Genomic DNA, 21,321 nt, shown 5'->3' with positions numbered 1-21,321 from the left:
GATTTTATTCATCTATTTATTTTTCAGAACTGGTGACAAAAGAGCATTGTGACCTTAAGAAAACACCATTAAAGAGTACAGGCTGAACACGGTATACATGGTATATTTCTATGAAACTTCTTAATTTCAGCTATCCATAACAGAAGCAGAGTAAGTGGCGGAGTCTAATTTTGAAGTGCATTCAAGCCTTGCTTATTTCCTCTATAAATATTTTTTCCTATAAATATCTTATCCACAATTTCACATAAGTTAGGGAATACAGTAGGCCTATGTCACTTTTGTGCTCTAAAGTACGTACCTCGACAAATTATGGTAGATTTTCACACGCATTGCTTGTGACTTCTTTTCATATTATAACGGCTTTTTGGATCTTTTTTTATATGGCGCGAGGCAGGATGTACCGTGGCCAGGTCCTTCAGTGCTTAAATTGGGCCCAGAGGATGCAGTCTGATCGATACTCTCCCCGCAGGTGAGTGAGTTCTCTGGGAAAGCGAGTGCTTTTGCACCGGCGCAGATAAAACGAAATAATTCCGCAATGAGGTGCGGTCGGACCGCCTCGACCATACATTGGCGCGTTGCTCGCTAATGCTGCGTTTATGCGCTACACGAAATAAAAACACGTTATTGATGAAAACGCGATACCGTACCAAACAAATACAAAGCAGATACTGTACGTGCTGAGGGACGGCGGTGCGTCTCAGAGCAGAGATCACAGCCCTGCTTACGGCGCAAAGCAATCGGCCGGGGAGTTATTCCCAAAGCGCGTCTTTCATAGCTTAATGCCATTGGTCTCAGCCGTTTTCAAATACATTCCTTCAAATTCAGACTGTGTCTACCAGTCATAAAACAACTGAAACTAAAAAACTCTGGATTAAATGCATGAATATGCTGCGTACAAGCAGCATGTTGACAACCCTTTATACCAACTGTGCAGGAACATAAACTAATGCAAAGAAAATACTGAATTATGAATTGTATAAAATCCACTCTTCTACACAGACAAAGAACATTGTCATAACCTACAATTAAGTCATTCTGTCATGACTACATACACAGGCTAGGTAAATAGACTAATGGATGAATTAATAAATGCTACAAACCTGTGGAAAATTTGCAACAAGCCAGTTTGGTTTATAGAAAAAGCACCCTATGGTTTGCTACCTATCCTAAAAAAGCTTTTTGTTAATGGTGAAGGTCAACTGGAAACAAACAATTTGCTTGACATAAATCCTGATTGAATGAAAATCTTTATTGAATCCCTGGAACTAAATAATTTGTTAGTCATTTGCAGCAATGTATGCAACAAAATAAATACAATACATCTATTCATCTAAAACATGTCCCCCAGAGATGTTGGTGAACATTTTCTTTACAAGTAGGCTGATGGAAGGAAAACTATCTGGTTATCTTAATAATAATAATACTAATAATAAATAAATAAATAAATAAATAAATCTCTTAGTACAATATTGCACTTTGATCCTCGGGGATACAAGTCCCTACTACCAACATCTCTAGGAAACATGTTTAGATGAAAAGACATCATGATGTTACATGCATTGCTACAGATGACTAACACATTTGGACCTGTCAATACTTGCGACGCTACAGTGCAACGATGCATTTCTTTTTTTACCCAACGATGGATTTCTGGAAATCCCGGCTCTTTCCTTTTGACGTGTAAAGCCCGCCTAGAGAAGGCGTTTATTGGTAGCCTGCTTCACCGGGCATTGGCTATGTCATCTTGTGTCATACACTGAACAACACGATTGGTTTCTTTCGACGAGGTCCACTGCTGAACGCTGGTAAAGTAGCCTGCATTTAGTTTAAATCATGACATTTTTAATTACACTGCAGTTTATATGTATCCTACACCAGCTATAGCGAAACAGCATTAACTTTGTTTGAAACTTGCTAGCGAACTATTTAGCTACTGAGTGAATTCTTTAACCCAAGGCTTTAGCGTTTTGCCTACTTTAGCTTTAACTCTGGCTGTTTTTATATTGTCCGGGCTCTGTCAAAGCCTTGGTTATTCAGCCAATGTCAGGTCCATTTTCTACCACCCACAAACTGGATGTTCACAAAGGGCTAGATTGTTAACTTTCCGACTGACGCTCCCCGTTTCAGTTTCTGTTCTATACGGCTTTACTCGGGACCAAAAAGTCATGTGACCCGGTGTATGCTAATAATAAGATGGCTATCTAAAGATTACTCTTAATTTGCAGTCTCGCCTGCTGTTTTGGGTATAATGTTCTATTTTCAGATGAGCTCTCCCCCGGCTCTGGGAAAAGAGCAATTCAGACGTAGCCAGATTATGTCTAACTAGTGCTAACGGAGACCGGCCTCTCTCCAGCTGTCACTGGACGGACGATGTGTATACACAGCGTTTCCTTTCGGTTTCTAATGGACAACAGCGACTGTTAATTGATTGCACGGTTAAATTATTTAAATATTAATAAAGTGGCCTATGCGTGTACATACACGTACATAGGTGAACGTACTCATTTTTTTTTTCATTTTGCAGGTGAGTTGAGTGCAAACATGCCACCAAGAAGAAAACCCCTACCTAACCCACTGCCTGAAGGCTACACTCTGACGGACACGGAGAAGAAACAGTGGAAGCTAGGCAAGATTATTGGCAGAGGAGGCTTTGGACTTATCTATTTAGGTAGGCTAGAGTGTGACGTGTGCTTCCCCCATACACTGAAATAAAATCTGAGTCTTTTTACTGTTTGCTTACATGTTTATACCAAGTTGAATTGGTGACTGTGAATATCATTTCAGATCTTAAAAATAAAGTAAAACCTGCTCCTCCTTTTCTTTACCGGTGCTCCAAATATCCAATGCACACCTATTGTAGTGCAACTAGGCAGAAACCTGAACTGGATTTTGACATTACCACAGTTACAGCTGCCATCACCAAATCTCTGCTATGTCCATCAGTATCTGTACTATGTCCATCAGTATCTGTAGTGCCCAGCCTGTTGCTACACATTGGTAGTGGTTGAGGTGAACCTACTCCCTTTGTTTTAAAGCACTTTTTAAGTTCTGAGACAAAAGACAGTGTGGAACTGCAATCCGTCATAACCTCACGTCATGATGTCTTGCGTTAGTACCCGTACCAGACACTGCATAGCTAAATTAATATCTACAATACCAAAGTTCTGCCTTGCCTGCAGAATTAGTAAACACTGAATCAACTTGAAATGAATGAATAGTTTGTAGCCATGTGGTGGTCAACTGTGAAGCTTTGATTTATCCCTCCCTCTCTCTCTCTCTCAGTCTCAGCTCTGTCCAGCATGAGCCTGCCTGTATTTTATATTCCATTATGCTGGTTTGGTCTAACAGTGAGAGACGACCATAATTAAGCAGAAGTTAGCGTGCCTCTCTGTCCGCCCGTCTCCCAACATATGTCCCCTCCGCATGGTGGCCTGGCTTTCCCCGTGTCCTCGCTGACACCCCTACACTCTGGGGGCACCCCACCCCCCGTTAAAGACGCGTGTGGCAGCGGGGCCGGGCGGAGGGTCAAGGGACGCGGGCGCGGTGGACGAAATTAGCCGCACAGCGAACGCGCAGGGAGAACTGCAGATTTGGAAGTTAATGCGTTTCCAGCGGAGCATGGCGACGGGGGAGAGAGGGAGAGGTGGCAAATTATTTCATCGTTATCACACCGTATTTATTTTTCACCCTTCAGCTTCCCGGAGATTGGACGCACCTGTTCCCGGTGACTCTGATTTCGTGATTAAAGTCGTAAGTACCGTGTGATTGTGTCGTCGCCGGCGTCGGTCGGGGCGTTTCCAGCCATGCGCCTGCTGGTCTGCATTCTTGCCCGTCGCACGCCCCTGGCCTCCGCCCCGTTCAGTCGGACCCGCTGCTCACGCCTAACGAGGCGGAACTCCGTAATCAGGTTTCCCCACAGAACGTCTGAACCGATCCGGACTTGATTTGGAAGACATTTAAACAAATTTAGAATGCATGTGTGAACACAGGTTACTTTTCCTTGTAAATTTCAAATCTACCTTTTTTATCGTCATCGCCCCGCATATGCAGTTCTGCATTCATGTTCGTTTTCCAACACTTCACTTCCCAATACTCCAACACTGACTTTTTGTCCTGTCAGGAGAAAGGTCTACGGCCTAATCCGGTTTATTTAAATCAGTGAGCAAGTTCTGCTTAGCATGGAGGGGCGCTACGTTTTATTCTTTTAATGGGTTTACTTTCCAGGAATATCACGAGAATGGTCCTTTGTTCTCCGAGCTGAAGTTTTACCAGAGGGCCGCGAAACCAGAGAGCAGTGAGTACGGTCGCCTCAGAGTAACAGCTGGTATAGGCAATTTCTCACTGTGCCTTGTTCAAAGTCATCCATTAAACTTTTTTTAACAAAACCCAAATCCCTGGAACTTAACGCCGCACATCTTAATTAACCGCACACTGTGCGGCTGATACAAAAGGAGAAGCGCGCGAGCGGGGACGACGGGCGGACGGGCGGTTTGGCGGAACAGACGGCGGCCCGTGCCAGCCGGAGGAGAGAGCGTCTTGCTGATGAAGTGGCAGTAGATGTAAATTATCGCCGCTATTCAAATTAATAAACCAAAGCAAACACGCACCTCTGTGGCTGTTACTGCGCTCCCTGCCTGTTTTAACTCGCATTTCGAGAGAGTGACCAAATTGCAAATAATGATGCCGGATCTTCCAGGGGCTCTTGACCACCTGTCAGTCTGGTGCGGAGCCAGCTAGGCCCGCGCTCTCTCTCTCTTTCTCTCTCGCGCGCGCCAAACTCCCTGCCATGCTCAGAGAGACCGCCATGGATGGGGTGCGGTGCAGTGGGGTGGGCATGGGGAGCACTGGTGGGGATGTGGTGAGGGTTTGTATGGCGTGCGGCGCAGTTGCGGCGCCAACCTTTTCGTGTGACAATATTAAAGTTTTCCCATGTGGTTCTCATTGTGTACGCGTATGTTAAACACACTTAGCATCCATACACTCAAAAGCATGTATGCATGAAACTATGGTATTATTTTAAAAGAGCACTGCATTTGGTTTCATGACTCAGATCTTTTGGCGTTATGTGGATATAATGTCATAGGTAGGTAAGGATAGGAGTAGGTAAGGATTAGTTTTTCTTTTTTCAAAGTAGCATCATTTGTTTTTGATGCGAGAAGGCTATGGGAAAACTCTGATCTGTATGTATTTTATTCGGTTTCTTAATATGACACGTTTTCTTTGGGCCACTCCTGAAACCCTCTGGTGTTGCCTCACAGTTGAAAGGTGGAAGAAGTCGAGGGGGCTGAACTTCCTTGGGATACCGTGCTACTTCGGCTTTGGATTGGCTGAGTTTCAGGGAACACGGTAACATGGGTTTCATTTCTTTAATGGCTAGCCAAAAAAAGTCACGGAGACATACAGAGAGTCTGTATACTTAAAAGGGTATATTTATACACTGTGTTTATGCACCATGTCGATGCACCTGCACAAAAATGATGCGCAAAAATGTTTTTATTGGAGCAGTCCTTTAGATACTGTAACAAACCAGTATGGTCAGTGCTAGGGAGACTGATGTTCCTCCTTTCCATTAATGCCATATGCTGTCACAGGCAATCTTATTTATTAATCTAACACACGCCACCTGAATAATTGAATGATATGCATTAAATATCATGTACAATACAGAATAAAATGCATATTAAATTTTAATTATCCTTCAATGATTATTCTGAGCTAAAAGTGTATGTAGTGAAATTTGATCACAATTAATTATAAAAACAATTTAAAACCTTCTACAGCGCCCACTGCTTCATCTGCGAGTGCCAGATTTATACAGAGATCTGAAAGTAAAACATACGCTTCCCTCATCATTTTTCAATAATACACTAAAGACGAACCCTGATAGATCCTGATTTTCTGATTATTGTAAACATAATATTATTAGGACGACACGTGGAGGCTGGTATTTGTTTTTAAAGTTTAACCTTTTTCTCAAATTGTCTCGGCAAGCTGACTGGTTTCGTTAGAATCTGAAGATAATAAAGGCATTCTAATATAATATATAATATGCAAACATAATACAATTTTGAGTGACTCAGTGGCTGAATACCACTGTGAACAAGAACTCTGAGGTCAAATGAAAACACGCTATTTTAATTTGGATAAATAGGCCAAAAAAGCAAGCAGACGTCATAGTGCTGTTCCCACATACAGTACTGTATATAGAGCTGGGCTTTTTACGAGGAGAAATGAACTATAAGTTACTATTTATACGTAAGTTCAGAACAATCAAAATGAGTGGCTTGGTGATTTTCGTGTGGGCTCAGGTTCACTACCATTCAGATAACAGATGGAAGTAGGTAAATTAAATGCATGGGTGCAGTCACAGCAGGTATCGGAGAAGTCCGGACTTCGGCTGATTATTATTATTATTATTATTATTTTACAAAGGCAACTTACACAGCTAACTTTTCACAATCCATTTACACAGCTGGATACTGAAAGCAGTTCAGCTCAGATTTCTAACCACTATGCTAAACTGCTGCTCTAGTCAGATTGTTAAGATTGCAATTACACAAGAGTAAAGACACTTGAGAAGACAAAGGATTAGGTTTAGAAACTGGGGACAAAAGCAACTGGAACATAAGTAGGGCGTATATGATATGTCATACTTATGATAGATACTAGATAGCATAGATAGATACTACTGGGGTTTGCAAGAACTAGGTGCTGGAAGCCAGTACACTTTGACTGGGGTCTATGAACCACACTAAAGCAACAGTAACACAAACATGATCACCTGGTGATATAAATAAGTGTGCATCATGTACCTACAGTAGAACAGAATACCGAAAAAAGTAGCAGACTAAAGACAGAGCCTTGAGGTACACCGTGCAGACTTGATGACTAAAGGCTTCTCCTCCATTGATAACTACCTAGGTAGTACCGTTTTAATTTTATTTCCAATCAGCACCAGTGAAATATCAAGACGATGGGTGCTCTTTCCCCTACCTTAGGTACAGGTTCATGGTGATGGATCGGCTGGGCACTGACCTCCAGAAGTTCTGTGTAGAAAATGGGGGGAGGCTGAAGAGACTCAGTGTTCTGAGGACGGGATACCTGCTGGTGAGGCCACTACCCTCCTGCCCTGCCTAGCAAACAGCCATTTAAAGGGCAGCACAGAAATACAGTGCAATTTGTCACAGTGTTTATTACTTGATACATTATAAGTGATGAGAGACAGGAAAGGGCAGAAACACTGACTTGTTAAAATGATTGTAAAACGTTCCCCTCACAGTTGGATGTGCTGGAGTACATTCATGAAAACGAGTATGTCCATGCGGATATCAAGGCTGCTAATCTTCTACTGGGCCACAGAGATCCCAGCAAGGTGAGTAGAGAGAGCGTTTCCGGAATGTACCAGCCAGTAAGCACAGGGATACAACACGTTTACTCATTTTACACATGTGAAGGGGACAGTAGGAGATAACCCTCCACTCTGATCAGTGCTAACTGCCTCCTGTAGTCCTGTGTGGGTGTAAAATAGTCACTGACAGTTGACTGGTGAGTGAACTGGAGAAGTGCATGAGCAGCAGGTCAAAATTTACAAAAGAAGAGGGGAAAATGGTCCAAATCAAAGGAAAAAACATTAAATTAAAACCATAGACGCTTTAAAGGTAAGATAACTCTGCAGTTTACGCTTGCCGTTCCATGGTAACAGCCCCTGATGGTTTTTTCCTCACGATGCAGGTGTACCTGGCAGACTACGGCCTCTCGTACAGGTACTGCCCTGACGGGGTTCACAAGGAGTACAAGGAGAACCCGAAGAAAGGGCATGATGGCACGATTGAGTACACGAGCACTGACGCTCACAATGGAGTAGGTAAGATATGCATCTGGATAAAAGGGTGGGGTCAGTTAGGCCTACATACATATACACTGCAACCAAAACAACTGAAAGGTTTTTGAGGTTTATTTTTCCATTGGTACTTCTTCCATTTGATTTTCCTCACCATGATATGCATATTATTGCCAAAAAAAGATATATTCATTTTACACATTTTATGCACAAAAAAGTCCATTCCTTACTTTAGACCCACTTACACAGAGTTTCTATTTCTCTATGTAATCATTCCTTTGTAGCTTAAAGGGATGGTCGACTTTCTGAGGGTTTTTATATTATTAAAGTTTAGCGTGTGTTTTCAATTGATACCGTAAGTGATAAAATGCCACATCACCACTTTCAATAGGTTCTTCAGATTCAGGTCTTTTGCTAGATTAAATTCATATTATGGCTCATTGGCTAAAACTGCTGGGATCAGCAATTTTCAGTGATTAGGTTTTGATTCAGTCACAGTATGAGGTTGATCAAAAGAGATGAATACTTTATTTATTTTTGGTTGGAACATATTTTCCGATACACTGAATCAGGAATAGGAAAAGGTCATCTTGGTGAATGGAAAGAAATCCTTTCAGAAGTGCACCCTTCTAAGTGGCAGGCTGCTCGTTCTCAGATATGATGTGGTGCACGTCTTTGTATCGTGTAGTTTGCTGTCCTGGACCTTTATACCCATCTACCAAGCCCTCATTTTATATTCCCTGAAGAGATATTGAAAATGCATTTACTGACTAATGAAATGCATGGTCCTGTTTTATAGTATATCGATCTTTCAGGCCATGCATTCCCAGGCAGATTAATTTAACAATTCCCTAATTAGTTAAAGTCATAACCTGCATCTTGTACTCATTTACCATTAATTAAACCTTTGATGTTTTGTTAGACTGACACTTCAAACCGATAACACACTTCAGTGGGAGTAGGCAGTGCTATATATATGTATATATAAATTCCAGGATACACTAATAGCCATGTTGCTGTCAGTAAGTTTGGTCAATACAAAGGACAAAGTGCTTTGTCAGCGATAGAGAAAAAGTCAATTTTAATGCATTTGGAACAGGGGGAAAATTATGATTATTGTAGTTGTTTTAGCTGATTTTTTATTGTCTTTGTGCTAGTGTGTAGTTATAGTCAATTTGTATCCCCAGAATAAGTTTTTTTTTTTTTTTTGAGGTGAAGCTAAATCAGGAGTGAATGTAATCTGTTCAAGGGTTCTCATTAAATCTTATGCCCTCTAGTGGAATACTGTCATTACTGCCGCCCACTGCTGAGGGAGACCATCCTTGTCAAAAATAGTATGCCAAAACAGGCTTGAAGTATTGATAAAGTTTATATAATTATATTTTAAGGGTACTGAAGTATACTACTTTTGCACGCGGGGTAAGCCACCCAAAACAAATTCAAGGGTTGAGTCGCAGGCAAAAACACAAATATCAGGCAAGGCGTTCTGTCTTCATGAAAAGCTTTTGGTGCCGAATATGCTAGATATCCTTGTATGGTTCCTGCTCAGTGGAGATCCCATTTGCACGGCATTTTCTACAGTTTTTGATGTCCCAGCCTTTTGTGGACTACCCTTGCATTCCAGCTGCATTTGTGTCTACCATTTCTTTGCGTCTTCATGCACATGCTCCTCTTTCATTCTGATGCTCCGAGAGGCACAGGAGTACAAATGTAGATCACAGTGCCATTTCATTCTGGGTCACGCCACGATCGCACCAGCGTTGTTGCTTAAATCCTCTTCTTCCATTTCCTTTGTTCCCCACCCCACTGCCCGCTGTCCCGTTCCAAACCGACCCGCGCGGACGGACCGCGATAGTCCCGCGGTGGGAGGGGAACGGGTTCCTGGGGGATACCTGTTGAATTATCACCGGCCCGCAGAAGGTCACGGAGCCGAACGGCTTCTGTTCCCATCCATCCATGACAAAGGCCGCTTGCGTGGATGGTGTGTGGAGCCGCGAATGGCTGCCGCGTGCGGGTTTAAGCCGGGGGAGGGTGACCTTTCTGGAGCGTTCCCCAGTGAGACCCCTCCTTCACAGAGCCGCTGTGCGTTTCCCCACGGAGAGCGCGACCGCTCGTAGTGCTAAAGCCACTTACACACGTCCCTACAGCGTTACACACGTCCCTACAGCGTTACACACGTGTCCCTACAGTGTTACACACGTGTCCCTACAGCGTTACACACGCCCCTACAGCGTTACACACGTCCCTACAGCGTTACACACGTCCCTACAGCATTACACACACGTCCCTACAGCATTACACACACGTCCCTACAGCGTTACACGCGTCCCTACAGCGTTACACACGTGTCCCTACAGCGTTACACGTGTCCCTACAGCGTTACACACACGTCCCTACAGCGTTACACACGTGTCCCTACAGCGTTACACGTGTCCCTACAGCGTTACACACGGGTCCCTACAGCGTTACACACGTCCCTACAGCGTTACACACGTCCCTACAGCGTTACACACGGGTCCCTACAGGTAAACGTCCCTAGCGCTACACGTCCTACAGCGTACACGTCCCTACAGCGTTACACACGTCCCTACAGCGTTACACACGTGTCCCGACAGCGCTACACACGTCCCTACAGTGTTACACACACGTCCCTACAGTGTTACACACACGTCCCTACAGCGTTACACGTGTCCCTACAGCGTTACACACGTCCCTACAGCGTTACACGTCCCTACAGCGTACACACGCCCTACAGCGTACACCGTACAGCGCTACACACGTCCCTACAGTGTTACACGTGTCCCGACAGCGCTACACACGTCCCTACAGCGTTACACACACGTCCCTACAGCGTTACACACGTCCCTACAGCGTTACACACACGTCCCTACAGCGTTACACACGTGTCCCTACAGCGTTACACAGTTCCCTACAGCGTTACACACGTCCCTACAGCGTTACACACGTCCCTACAGCGTTACACACGTGTCCCTACAGCGTTACACACGTCCCTACAGCGTTACACACGTCCCTACAGCGTTACACACGTGTCCCTACAGCGCTACACACGTCCCTACAGCGTTACACGCGTCCCTACAGCGTTACACACGTGTCCCTACAGCGCTACACACGTGTCCCTACAGCGTTACACACGTGTCCCTACAGCGTTACACACGTCCCTACAGCGTTACACACGTCCCTACAGCGCTACACACGTCCCTACAGCGTTACACACATCCCTACAGCGTTACACACGTCCCTACAGCGTTACACACATCCCTACAGCGTTACACGTGTCCCTACAGCGTTACACACGTCCCTACAGCGTACGATTGGTCCTACAGCGTACACACGTCCCTACAGCTTACACAGTGTCCCTACAGTGTTACACACGTGTCCCTACAGTTACACACGTGTCCCTACAGCACTACACACGTCCCTACAGTGTTACACACGTGTCCCTACAGCGTTACACACGTCCCTACAGCATTACTGTGTATTGGTTGTGCACACAGTAGTTGATTCCATGGTTGCAAATTACCAGAGCATTATCACTAGATGATAAAATTACTCAAATTTAATTTGACACGTCATTGAACAAAAAGAAGTGATGTTAGTGTTTTAAATGTGGATCATGTTTTAAATGATTTAAGCAAGCATCCTATGTACCAAGTAGGCCTAATACCCAGTGTTGCTAAATATCAATGTCAACAAAAAAATTATAACATATTTGGAAAGATTCTAAATGGCACACAAAATTGAGTCACTGATTTAAGCATTTAATTAATTCTGTTTAATGTACTGTATGAATTGCTGCGAGCCCTAAAACTGATTTTTTTTTGTCCAGTGTACTGCTTACTCCTGGCAGTTAGTGAGTTTTTAAATGAATTCTGGGATCAATGTCAGCTATAGATTGTAGTGGAGATTTCTTTCCTTGATGAATGCAGTCAATAGGTAATTTCTCAGGAGATGTGCAGCAGTTACAGTATTGAGTTGGTAAAACTCTCCAGGCAGGACCCTGGATGTGCTTTAATTTACCCTTATTGATGAACTCAGCTTTGAGTTTTTCATAAGGACACAGTTAATGCAATGCCATTCATTTTTTTTCTAACATTGTAAGAATGATGGCAGTTTTTTTCACAACTTTTTGGTCTTACTTTTAATTCTGATGAAAATGGATGAAAATATCGTCAATAGGCCGACAACATGGGGGAAAGAAATTCAGTGGAAAGCAGATAAGCATTAACAGGCCACTGTACAGTTTGCTGGCCACACATGAAACTTACAGTAACTGCTAAAATGAAAGTGTGTGTATATATATATATATATATATATATATAAATTAAAAATACATTTTAAAATCCACCAGATGTATGACAAACATAAGTGTTTTCTGTGCTCTTAAACTTGCAAGGTTAGCCAGGTAATGATATCTAACTGCAACAGAAAATGTACTAGTTAGCTAGCTAACCAGTAAGCTGGACTTACAGGTGTAGCTAACATTTACAGTTAGTACAGTTCACAGACTGAATTAAGGAAATTCTACTACTAGAAGTTAACTAATAATTAAATGACCTACTGCATTCGACTGCTCTGTGTATTGTATTGGTGCAATTTGGAAAGTGCAAATTTGAAAGGACTTGGAAGGTCCATCATTATTTCGATTTGTTCAGTTAGACAACCCTACAAGACCCAATCTCTTTGAAAACCTGGAACATGGTGAGTAGCCTAACGGTCATCCAAATATGAAAATCTGAATATAGTACCGGTATGCTGGCTCTGACCAGTAGCCATTTACATTCTTCCTTCCATTGACAAACCTGTGTAGATGAAGGACAGCATACACGTCAATAGCAACTTGCCACTTGTGTTGTTTCAAGTGAGAGGTGGCTTCTGCGGTGAACCAGGTCTCCTGAGTTGCACTGGAAAAAGCGGGCGAATAAATCCTGAGCCTCTCAAAGAGGACCTGGCAAACGGCTGAGCCGCGCAGGTGCGCTCCTGCGGAGGAGCGGCGCTGCGGATGACTGCTTGGAAAAGCACCAGCGCCGCGTTCACATTCACCAGACCAGTAGGAGTGCAGTTCTTCTGGAAGTCAGCGCCCACATGCCTGTGCTCGTCTTTTGAAAGCATAACCGGGCCATAATTGTTATTTACCAGCAATAAAAAATGATCCGGCTTGGGACGCTCTCGCAAATGCAGTGCGGCCGATAGTCCACTTGAGAGCCTTCGGGAAACCAAAATAGGCTGTGCTCCCTTTATCGCTTCTTAGGTCCTTTGGCCAACTTGCTTGTAGGTTTGATAACGTTCGTAGCGGGTCTATTCCTGTCTAGTCCTACGTACGTTTTTGTTGTTTGGAAGATGCCCCAGTGGTTCGAGGGCCAACCCCCCCCCTACACAGACGCACACAGCAGTGGGCCCTGGTGGGGTCTCAAAGTCTCCTCCCCCCCCCCCCCCAAAGGGTTGAAACGGACACTCGGCGCACAGGCGTGCACGGAGCCGGCTGGCGGTGCAAAGGGAGATTTACTGCCCGAGGAGCAGCAGGAGAGCAGCGCGCGGTTCAAAGACTGTTATTGTTTGAATGTGGAAGCCAGATCCTGGGGGCAGATGTGCGCCTCTCTGCTCGGCGGGTTCACCGGAGCCGGGCGCTCGCCAGGGACCACCGCGGCGAGAGCGGGGGCGTGAGGCCGTTTACAAACCGACGATCCGCGCTCGCTCGGCAGCTCCGGAGTCTCAACCGACCTGGAATCTTAACCCAGGAGAAGAGCTTCTGTTGTGGCGTAGGCCATCAATATTTCCAGACTAGTAAAATAAAAGTGTGCTTTGCACGGTGTTGAAAAATAGGTTTTAGCCTGGGCACGTAGTGGGAAATATGAACATAACCAGTAATAAATGTAATGGGAAGGATGAAGAGAGGGAAGCCTGCTTCTAGCCCCCGGGTTCCCGTCGGTTGCAGGAAGGTTAGAGAAATCTCGGCGCGTTCGAGGAACGCGTGTTTACACTAGGTGGCAGTTGTGCTTTGCGCAGTGACTCCAGCAAAGGCCAGCGCGGACCCCATGGACTCCAGCAACATGTGTTAGCAATTTAGCCTCAGACATTTATTTCTTTGTTTTACTGCCTGGCTCTCTCGGAGAAAGTGTTGGGCCCGGGACGCGGGCTGTCTGGATCGTGTCAGAGGCCGCGAGGATCGAGTTCCCGTGACAAGCCAGACAGGGAGGGACGGGGCTCGGGGCTGGGGGGTGAAATGACCCTCTCATTCAACTCCAAGTCCCACCCAACCCCCAAACCCCTCCCCCCCACCTCTCCATTTGTCAGCGCGCCCGAGCGACTCACCAGCTGAGAAAACAAAACTCCCCCCCCTCTTTCATCATTGCGTTTCTCCCGTCTTTATTAGGCATAGTTCATCGACAGCAGGGCCCTCAATCAAAGCGGTTTTTCAGTCTCAAGGTGAAGGTATTAAATCCCTTATCCACCTTCATTCCCCCTCCTTCCTCCTCCTGTCTGCCTCCTGCAGCCCCCTCGCGGAGAGGTGACCTGGAGGTGCTTGGCTACTGTCTGCTACACTGGCTGTGCGGAAGACTGCCCTGGGACTCCGTGCTCAAGCGTCCGGTCATGGTCCAGGAGGCCAAGGCTAGGTAAGGACCGCAAGTCCTTAAGCAAGAACAGCTATCCCGACAGGCCCTGAACTCTGAACCCTGGTATCAGGGTCAAAGCGGGCTTGCAAGTGCAAAAATCCCAGAGCCATTTTGTTGAGGAGATTGGTATGCGCAGATAATGGTTGATTAATTGCAATAGGCATGTGCCAGTCTAAAACAGGGCTGCCCAACCCTGTTCCTGGAGATCTATAGTCCTGTATGTTTTCATTCCAACTAACAAAACACACCTCATTCAGCAGCTAGACATCGCATTGAGCTGCTAATGAGTGGAATCAGGTGTTCCAAATTAGGGTTGAAATGAAAACCTACATGATGGTAGATCTCCAGGACCAGGGTTGCCATGATCCAAAACCAAGTAAAATGTCATGTTTTTACATGGCAGCCAATACAGCTATCAGTATGCACATATATATATGTCTTTTTACGGCATATGGTATACACAGAACTTTTTTGGAAGCAGATTTATAGCCGTCCTAATAGTACTTTTGAGCACAAACAGGACAGGCTTGACAGGGAGTCTGCACGGGCGGGGAGAAATTGGCCCCGTCCCACAGTGGGAGTAAGAGGGATTTTCTGGTTGCTTCTGAATTCCCGTCGTCTGGCGAGTGCCCACGGGCTTCACGTTATCTTCAGTGGGAGATGCTCTCCTGTAGTTCTGTGGCCCGCAGTGTGGAAAATACTGTTCACGGGCGAGTGCGTAGGAGCGCGTGCACATACTCCATCTGCGGCGTTCCTTCTGGAAGTACGGACAGGCTAGGGCACCGCACTGCTGTCACAGTCCATTCCTGGAGGGCTGCAGTGTCTGCTGGTTTTCACTGCGTTTCATTCAAATAGTTGATTGGCTAAGAGCAGGGGTGTCTTATCTGAAAACGGCCGGCGTGGCTACAGGTTTTTGTTGTAGTCCAGCACTGAGACACCAGGATTCTGCTTAAAGGCCCTGACTGAAGACTGTGATCAGTTAATTACTTGAATCCGGTGTTGTGATGCTGGGCTAAAACAAAAACCTGTACTGTCGCCGGGCCTTTTCTGATATGACTGGACACCCCTGGCCTACAGAATCCAGGCACCTGGTTCCCAAGGCGTTAATTGAAAGAAAAGCAGAAAAACCTGCAGACACTGTGGCCCTCCTGGAGTTCATTTTGACACCTCAGGCATACAAGGCAGCTCAAGGTACATCCAGGCAATTCCAATTTGGGGGAAAGGTAAAATCATCGGTCTGTCTGTGTGTGTTTGGGTGTACATCTGTTAGTGTATCTGCCCTCAAACTTCCATAATAGGAAACTGCCTATACTGCTGTTTTACGTGTATGCATGCACTTATATGCACTTCAGTTATATTTTATGTATGACTAATGCACACTGGCACTGTTCTCTGGTTTCCTACAGGCTGATGGCTAACCTGCCTGATTCAGTGATGGAGCTGTCTCCCCCTGGTACCTGCACAGGTAAGAGCTCCCCCAGGTCTGCCTGGCAGGTGGGAGAGCAGGAGTGCGCTGAGACAGCACAGGGCCGCACAGTGGGACACTGTTTTAACCCAACAGGGACAACCTCCTTAGTCTTTGCCCAATCAGATCAGACCTTACGGAAAAATAACTGTTTTCAATTCTCATGTGCTATACAGATACAATTTACAATCCTAACGTGTCATATATATTTTTTTTATTACCAAGTCAGTAGCAAATGCCACCTCCCAGAATGGTTCCATGACGTATGATTGTTGGGCCTTTTTTTTCCCAAACTTGAGAGGCTTCCTCCATCTGGACTTTTGAGATAAGACCAATGGCATGCATCAATAATGCGCAGGTCATACATCTACACTGAAGCAAGGCAGCTATAGCGCAGCCTCATTCAATCAGTCTGGAAGCACAAGCCCAACATACTGTATTTAATGTTTTTCCCTTAGAGTGTGTATATATATATATATATATATATATACATACACACATAAATATTAACATTTAACTAAACCGTTTAAATAAAAAAATAACTGCATGCTGCTCTCTGTACTTCAGTGAAGTGACATCACATCCCCCCTGCAGAATCCCTGTTCTGAAACAGTACGGCACAGCACGCTGAGTCTGAGTAATTATGAGCCGGGCGAAAGGGCCTGCCCCATGTCGACAGCTCTGTGCGCGTGACAACGGGCTAACGGGCTAACGTGCTAACGTGGCTGTCATCAGAGAGGCGACCCCGAGGTGCCGGAGGTTTCTAACACTTGGCTGTTCCCTGGGCTGCAGATCCACCATCCAGCCCGCACTCAGTCACAAAAACGGGAGCAATTTTTACAGAAATAAGCCTTTTCTAGGACACATGGAATCCCTGAAAAGTGACCAGTTTTATACATTATCAAGAAAGAACTCAAGAGACAGAATAGGTTTCCAAGTAATTTCAGCGTCGTGTTGTATTCCCAAGTCCTTGGGAGTCTTACCAATCACACTGAATGTGGTGGATCTCAGTATATTTGCAGTATTAACACTCACCTAAAGTGTGTAGTGAGATCAGACAGAATGAGATGTAAGGGTATACGCATGTGACTGCAGTAGTAATAAAAATGTGGATGGGCATTAGCGCTGCCTTTGCAGAACTGGGGGGCGTGGGGGCAGGACACGGGCATGCTCACAGGCCTCTGTAATGTGCCCCGTCCTGCAGGGGAGGTGGCCAGCTTCCTGCTCTACGTCAAGTCCCTGGGCTACAAAGAGAAGCCCGACTACCAGGAGCTCCGTGCCATCCTGGCCGAGGGGCGGCCCATATCGGGCCGGAAGGAGGGCCCGCTGGACCTCTCCAGGCCGGGAGAGGAAGAGGAGGAGGAGGAGGAGCAGTGCAGGCCGCCGCCGCCCCAGAGCGTAAGCACGGCACCGCCCCACCTCAAACAACGCCGGGGGGAGCGGGGTGTGTGAGTGGGTGATGAGATAAGCCTGGTGTTATGGGCCTTCCCCTGACCTCAGCACAACCACACTCGAGAGCCCGATTTGGGCATTTGGGAACCAGGGGCCCCTTCATGCGCGCCTGGACCCTTCCTCACCGTCACTGCGGCCGAGCTGACTGGCCTTCAATTCAACCCCAGTTACAAGCGTCTAGCTTCACTTACTGTACTGGATATGCATGCTCTAATGGCAACAGTATTTTTCAACTGAATTACTTTCACTTATTAAAACAAGGTAAGCGAGCATTTCAACATTATGCAAAGGTACTTCCGAATGAAGGTGGGGGGGGAGGGGGGGGAGTCTCATTTATGCCAAGTGATTCCTGGACCCCCATCCACTAGCCGGGGCCTTCCGCGAGCCACAAAATCGCTTAGCGCGGAAATGAGAATCGCATTTTCTTCTCAATTAAAACAAAGCAGCGGATCTTGACCGCCCAAATTCGGTGTCGGCGTCCTCTGACCTTATGGCGGGGGCGCGTGGAGAGGACTGGAGTGGGCGGCCCCGTTCATCCGAATCACTTAACGATGATCGCCATCGCAGTTAACACCGCTGATCTGTGCTAATGCCTCAGCAGGCCAATTTGTGCGTTTCGCACATTATACAGAGGCCAGAAGATTAGCAGTCACAATGATTATATATTTAGTGTGCCTCAGAGTAGAGTGGAGCTGCTCGGCAGTTTGATCCATTTTTAAATAAAACGCTTCTGTTACGAGGCTCTAGGACTGTAAGGAGACACTGACAGCATTAGGGCCAGTTAACTGGATTTGCATGTCTTCCCATCGCATAATTGTACCCGCGCGCGTGTGAGACTCGAAGTATCCATTACCCGTCTAACGAAAGTCCACGCAAGTTTCAGACTTCAGAATTGCATTACAGGTACCCACTCGGTTTACGTGGGATTTTTTTTTGGGAGGAACTCTGAATAGATTTGCATATAAATTAAGGGTTTGGCAGATTGTTTGACCAAGATTGTCTGATGATGGAAACTTCCAGTCTCTTCAGTCTCAGTTCACTCGTTTAAACTCTACATACAGACTGCACAACATCCACCGCCATTCAAAACTTAGATGTGCTTCTGTTTGTTATTAATGCCCATATTAGGGAAGGGAGTAAAATCACGCTCATGTAAACTGATCTTAAACTGTACACATGTACACATAAAGAGTCCTGCTGGGTGGCTCATACAGTTAAGCCAATGTCTTGCAGATGGGTCTGCCATCAAATCCTAATGTAGCCCTTTTTCAGACAGAAAAGATCAGTGTCAACACCCAAGGCATTAATGTTCCATTGTCCTCTTCTTTGTAGTCACATTTTTCAATGGTCACATTACACATCTTTGGGTCAAACTGTCACTCTTATGGGGAATAGCGGGTGAATTTATATAAAAAATGTAAAAAAAAAAAAAAAGGTGGGGGGATAAAAAAAAAACCAAAAAACCTTAAAACAACACCATCAATGTCACCCTCCCGACTGAAGCTCATGAGCAGGTCCAGCGGGGGCGCGGCGCGCTGGTGTTTACGGAGCGTAAACTCTGCGAGGTTTGCTTTCCCCGCACCTGACCCCAGAAGCCATGTGCGGCCAAATTTAGTTTGGAGGGCTGCCTCCTCAAGAGCGCCGACGGCCTCATCAATCACAGGCCTCTCTGCTCCCGGGGTTCAGGCGGGGGAAGATCGGCGAGCCGCTCCTCTGCACTGCTGACCCCACAGTGCGTGGGGCCCCCCGTTTCGACAGGAGGGACGGCCCGTCCCCCGTCACCGCAACACCCTGCCCCCCTCCCCCTCCAAAAAAAATAAACTCTGAATGGTTTCAGGATTGTACCTGGTCCCCAGTCAAACCCGCGGGCCCCGACCCCCCTCCCATCTGCTACAGGCGCCCGCGTTCTGTTGGCTCGTGTTTTTAAGAGAGACGGATTAAAGCGCTGACGCTAGATACAAGCACGTCCAGAGAGAGGGACGTCCCACAATGCCGTGCTCTCCCTCGCAGAAACCCGCCAGAGCGAAGCCGGCGGCGAGGGAAGCGCCCCGGCCGCGGGCCCCGCCCCGGGCGGACGCAGAGACGGCCGGCGGGGAGGAGGTGCGGGAGGGAGCGCCGGCTCGCCAGAGGAGACCCAGAGCAGTGCCCAGAGCAGCGCCCAGAGCAGCGCCCAGAGCAGCGCCCAGGCAGAGCCGCGTGGAGGAGGAGGTAAACGCGCCGCACGCACCAGAGGGTTTAATGCTCTCGCTCTCACATGTACCTGTGTGTGATATCCATGTGACACAGGGGATATACGTGTGTGATATCCATGTGACACAGGGGATATACGTGTGTGATATCCATGTGACACAGGGGATATGCGTGTGTGATATCCATGTGACACAGGGGATATACGTGTGTGATATCCATGTGACACAGGGGATATACGTGTGATATCCATGTGACACAGGGGATATACGTGTGTGATATCCATGTGACACAGGGGATGTGTGTGTGTGATATCCATGTGACACGGGGGATATACGTGTGTGATATCCATGTGACACAGGGGATATACGTGTGTGATATCCATGTAATACAGGGGATATACGTGTGTGATATCCATGTAATACAGGGGATATACGTGTGTGATATCCATGTGACACAGGGGATATACGCGTGTGATATCCATGTGACACAGGGGATATACGTGTGTGATATCCATGTGACACAGGGGATATACGCGTGTAATATCCATGTGACACAGGGGATATACGTGTGTGATATCCATGTGACACAGGGGATATACGTGTGTGATATCCATGTGACACAGGGGATGTGTGTGTGTGATATCCATGTGACACGGGGGATATACGTGTGATATCCATGTGACACAGGGGATATACGCGTGTGATATCCATGTGACACAGGGGATATACGTGTGTGATATCCATGTGACACAGGGGATATACGCGTGTGATATCCATGTGACACAGGGGATATACGTGTGTGATATCCATGTGACACAGGGGATATACGTGTGTGATATCCATGTGACACAGGGGATGTGTGTGTGTGATATCCATGTGACACGGGGGATATACGTGTGTGATATCCATGTGACACAGGGGATACATGTGTGTGATATCCATGTGACACGGGGGATATACGTGTGTGATATCCATGTGACACGGGGGATATACATGTGTGATATCCATGTGACACAGGGGATGTGTGTGTGTGATATCCATGTGACACGGGGGATATAGGTGTGTGATATCCATGTGACACAGGGGATATGTGTGTGTGATATCCATGTGACACGGGGGATATACGTGTGTGATATCCATGTGACACGGGGGATATACATGTGTGATATCCATGTGACATAGGGGATATACGTGTGTGATATCCATGTGACATAGGGGATATACGTGTGTGATATCCATGTGACACGGGGATATACGTGTGTGATATCCATGTGACACAGGGGATATACGCGTGTGATATCCATGTGACATAGGGGATATACGTGTGTGATATCCATGTGACATAGGGGATATACGTGTGTGATATCCATGTGACACGGGGGATATACGCGTGTGATATCCATGTGACACAGGGGATATACGTGTGTGATATCCATGTGACATAGGGGATATACGTGTGTGATATCCATGTGACATAGGGGATATACGTGTGTGATATCCATGTGACACAGGGGATATACGCGTGTGATATCCATGTGACACAGGGGATATACGTGTGTGATATCCATGTGACACAGGGGATGTGTGTGTGATATCCATGTGACACGGGATATACGTGTGTGATATCCATGTGACACAGGGGATATACGCGTGTGATGTCCATGTAACACAGGGGATATACGTGTGTGATATCCATGTGACACAGGGGATATACGCGTGTGATATCCATGTGACACAGGGGAT

General features: G+C 46.2%; 1 protein-coding gene across 3 annotated transcripts in view; it reads left to right on the top strand.

Annotated features, from left to right (window-relative positions):
• Positions 1-1,666: 1,666 nt before the first annotated feature.
• The window catches only part of vrk2 (VRK serine/threonine kinase 2), a 20,374-nt gene continuing 719 nt past the window's right edge, over positions 1,667-21,321 (top strand). For 2 of the 3 annotated variants that reach the window (XM_064317254.1, XM_064317252.1), the window contains exons 1-12: positions 1,667-1,805; positions 2,525-2,668; positions 3,695-3,750; positions 4,225-4,294; positions 5,259-5,346; positions 6,999-7,107; positions 7,280-7,372; positions 7,732-7,864; positions 14,352-14,472; positions 15,879-15,937; positions 17,142-17,335; positions 19,400-19,597. In XM_064317254.1, the coding sequence (XP_064173324.1) occupies positions 2,542-2,668; positions 3,695-3,750; positions 4,225-4,294; positions 5,259-5,346; positions 6,999-7,107; positions 7,280-7,372; positions 7,732-7,864; positions 14,352-14,472; positions 15,879-15,937; positions 17,142-17,335; positions 19,400-19,597 (1,248 nt within the window). In that variant the 5' untranslated portion in view covers positions 1,667-1,805; positions 2,525-2,541. Of the gene's footprint in view, positions 1,811-2,524; positions 2,669-3,694; positions 3,751-4,224; positions 4,295-5,258; positions 5,347-6,998; positions 7,108-7,279; positions 7,373-7,731; positions 7,865-14,351; positions 14,473-15,878; positions 15,938-17,141; positions 17,336-19,399; positions 19,598-21,321 lie in introns of all 3 variants that reach the window. The other variant, XM_064317253.1, reaches the window with a different exon arrangement.

Source organism: Anguilla rostrata, chromosome 18 (genome assembly GCF_018555375.3).
Source record: "Anguilla rostrata isolate EN2019 chromosome 18, ASM1855537v3, whole genome shotgun sequence".
Classification (NCBI taxonomy): Eukaryota; Metazoa; Chordata; class Actinopteri; order Anguilliformes; family Anguillidae; genus Anguilla; species Anguilla rostrata.
This window is presented reverse-complemented; position numbering and strand designations above follow the sequence as displayed.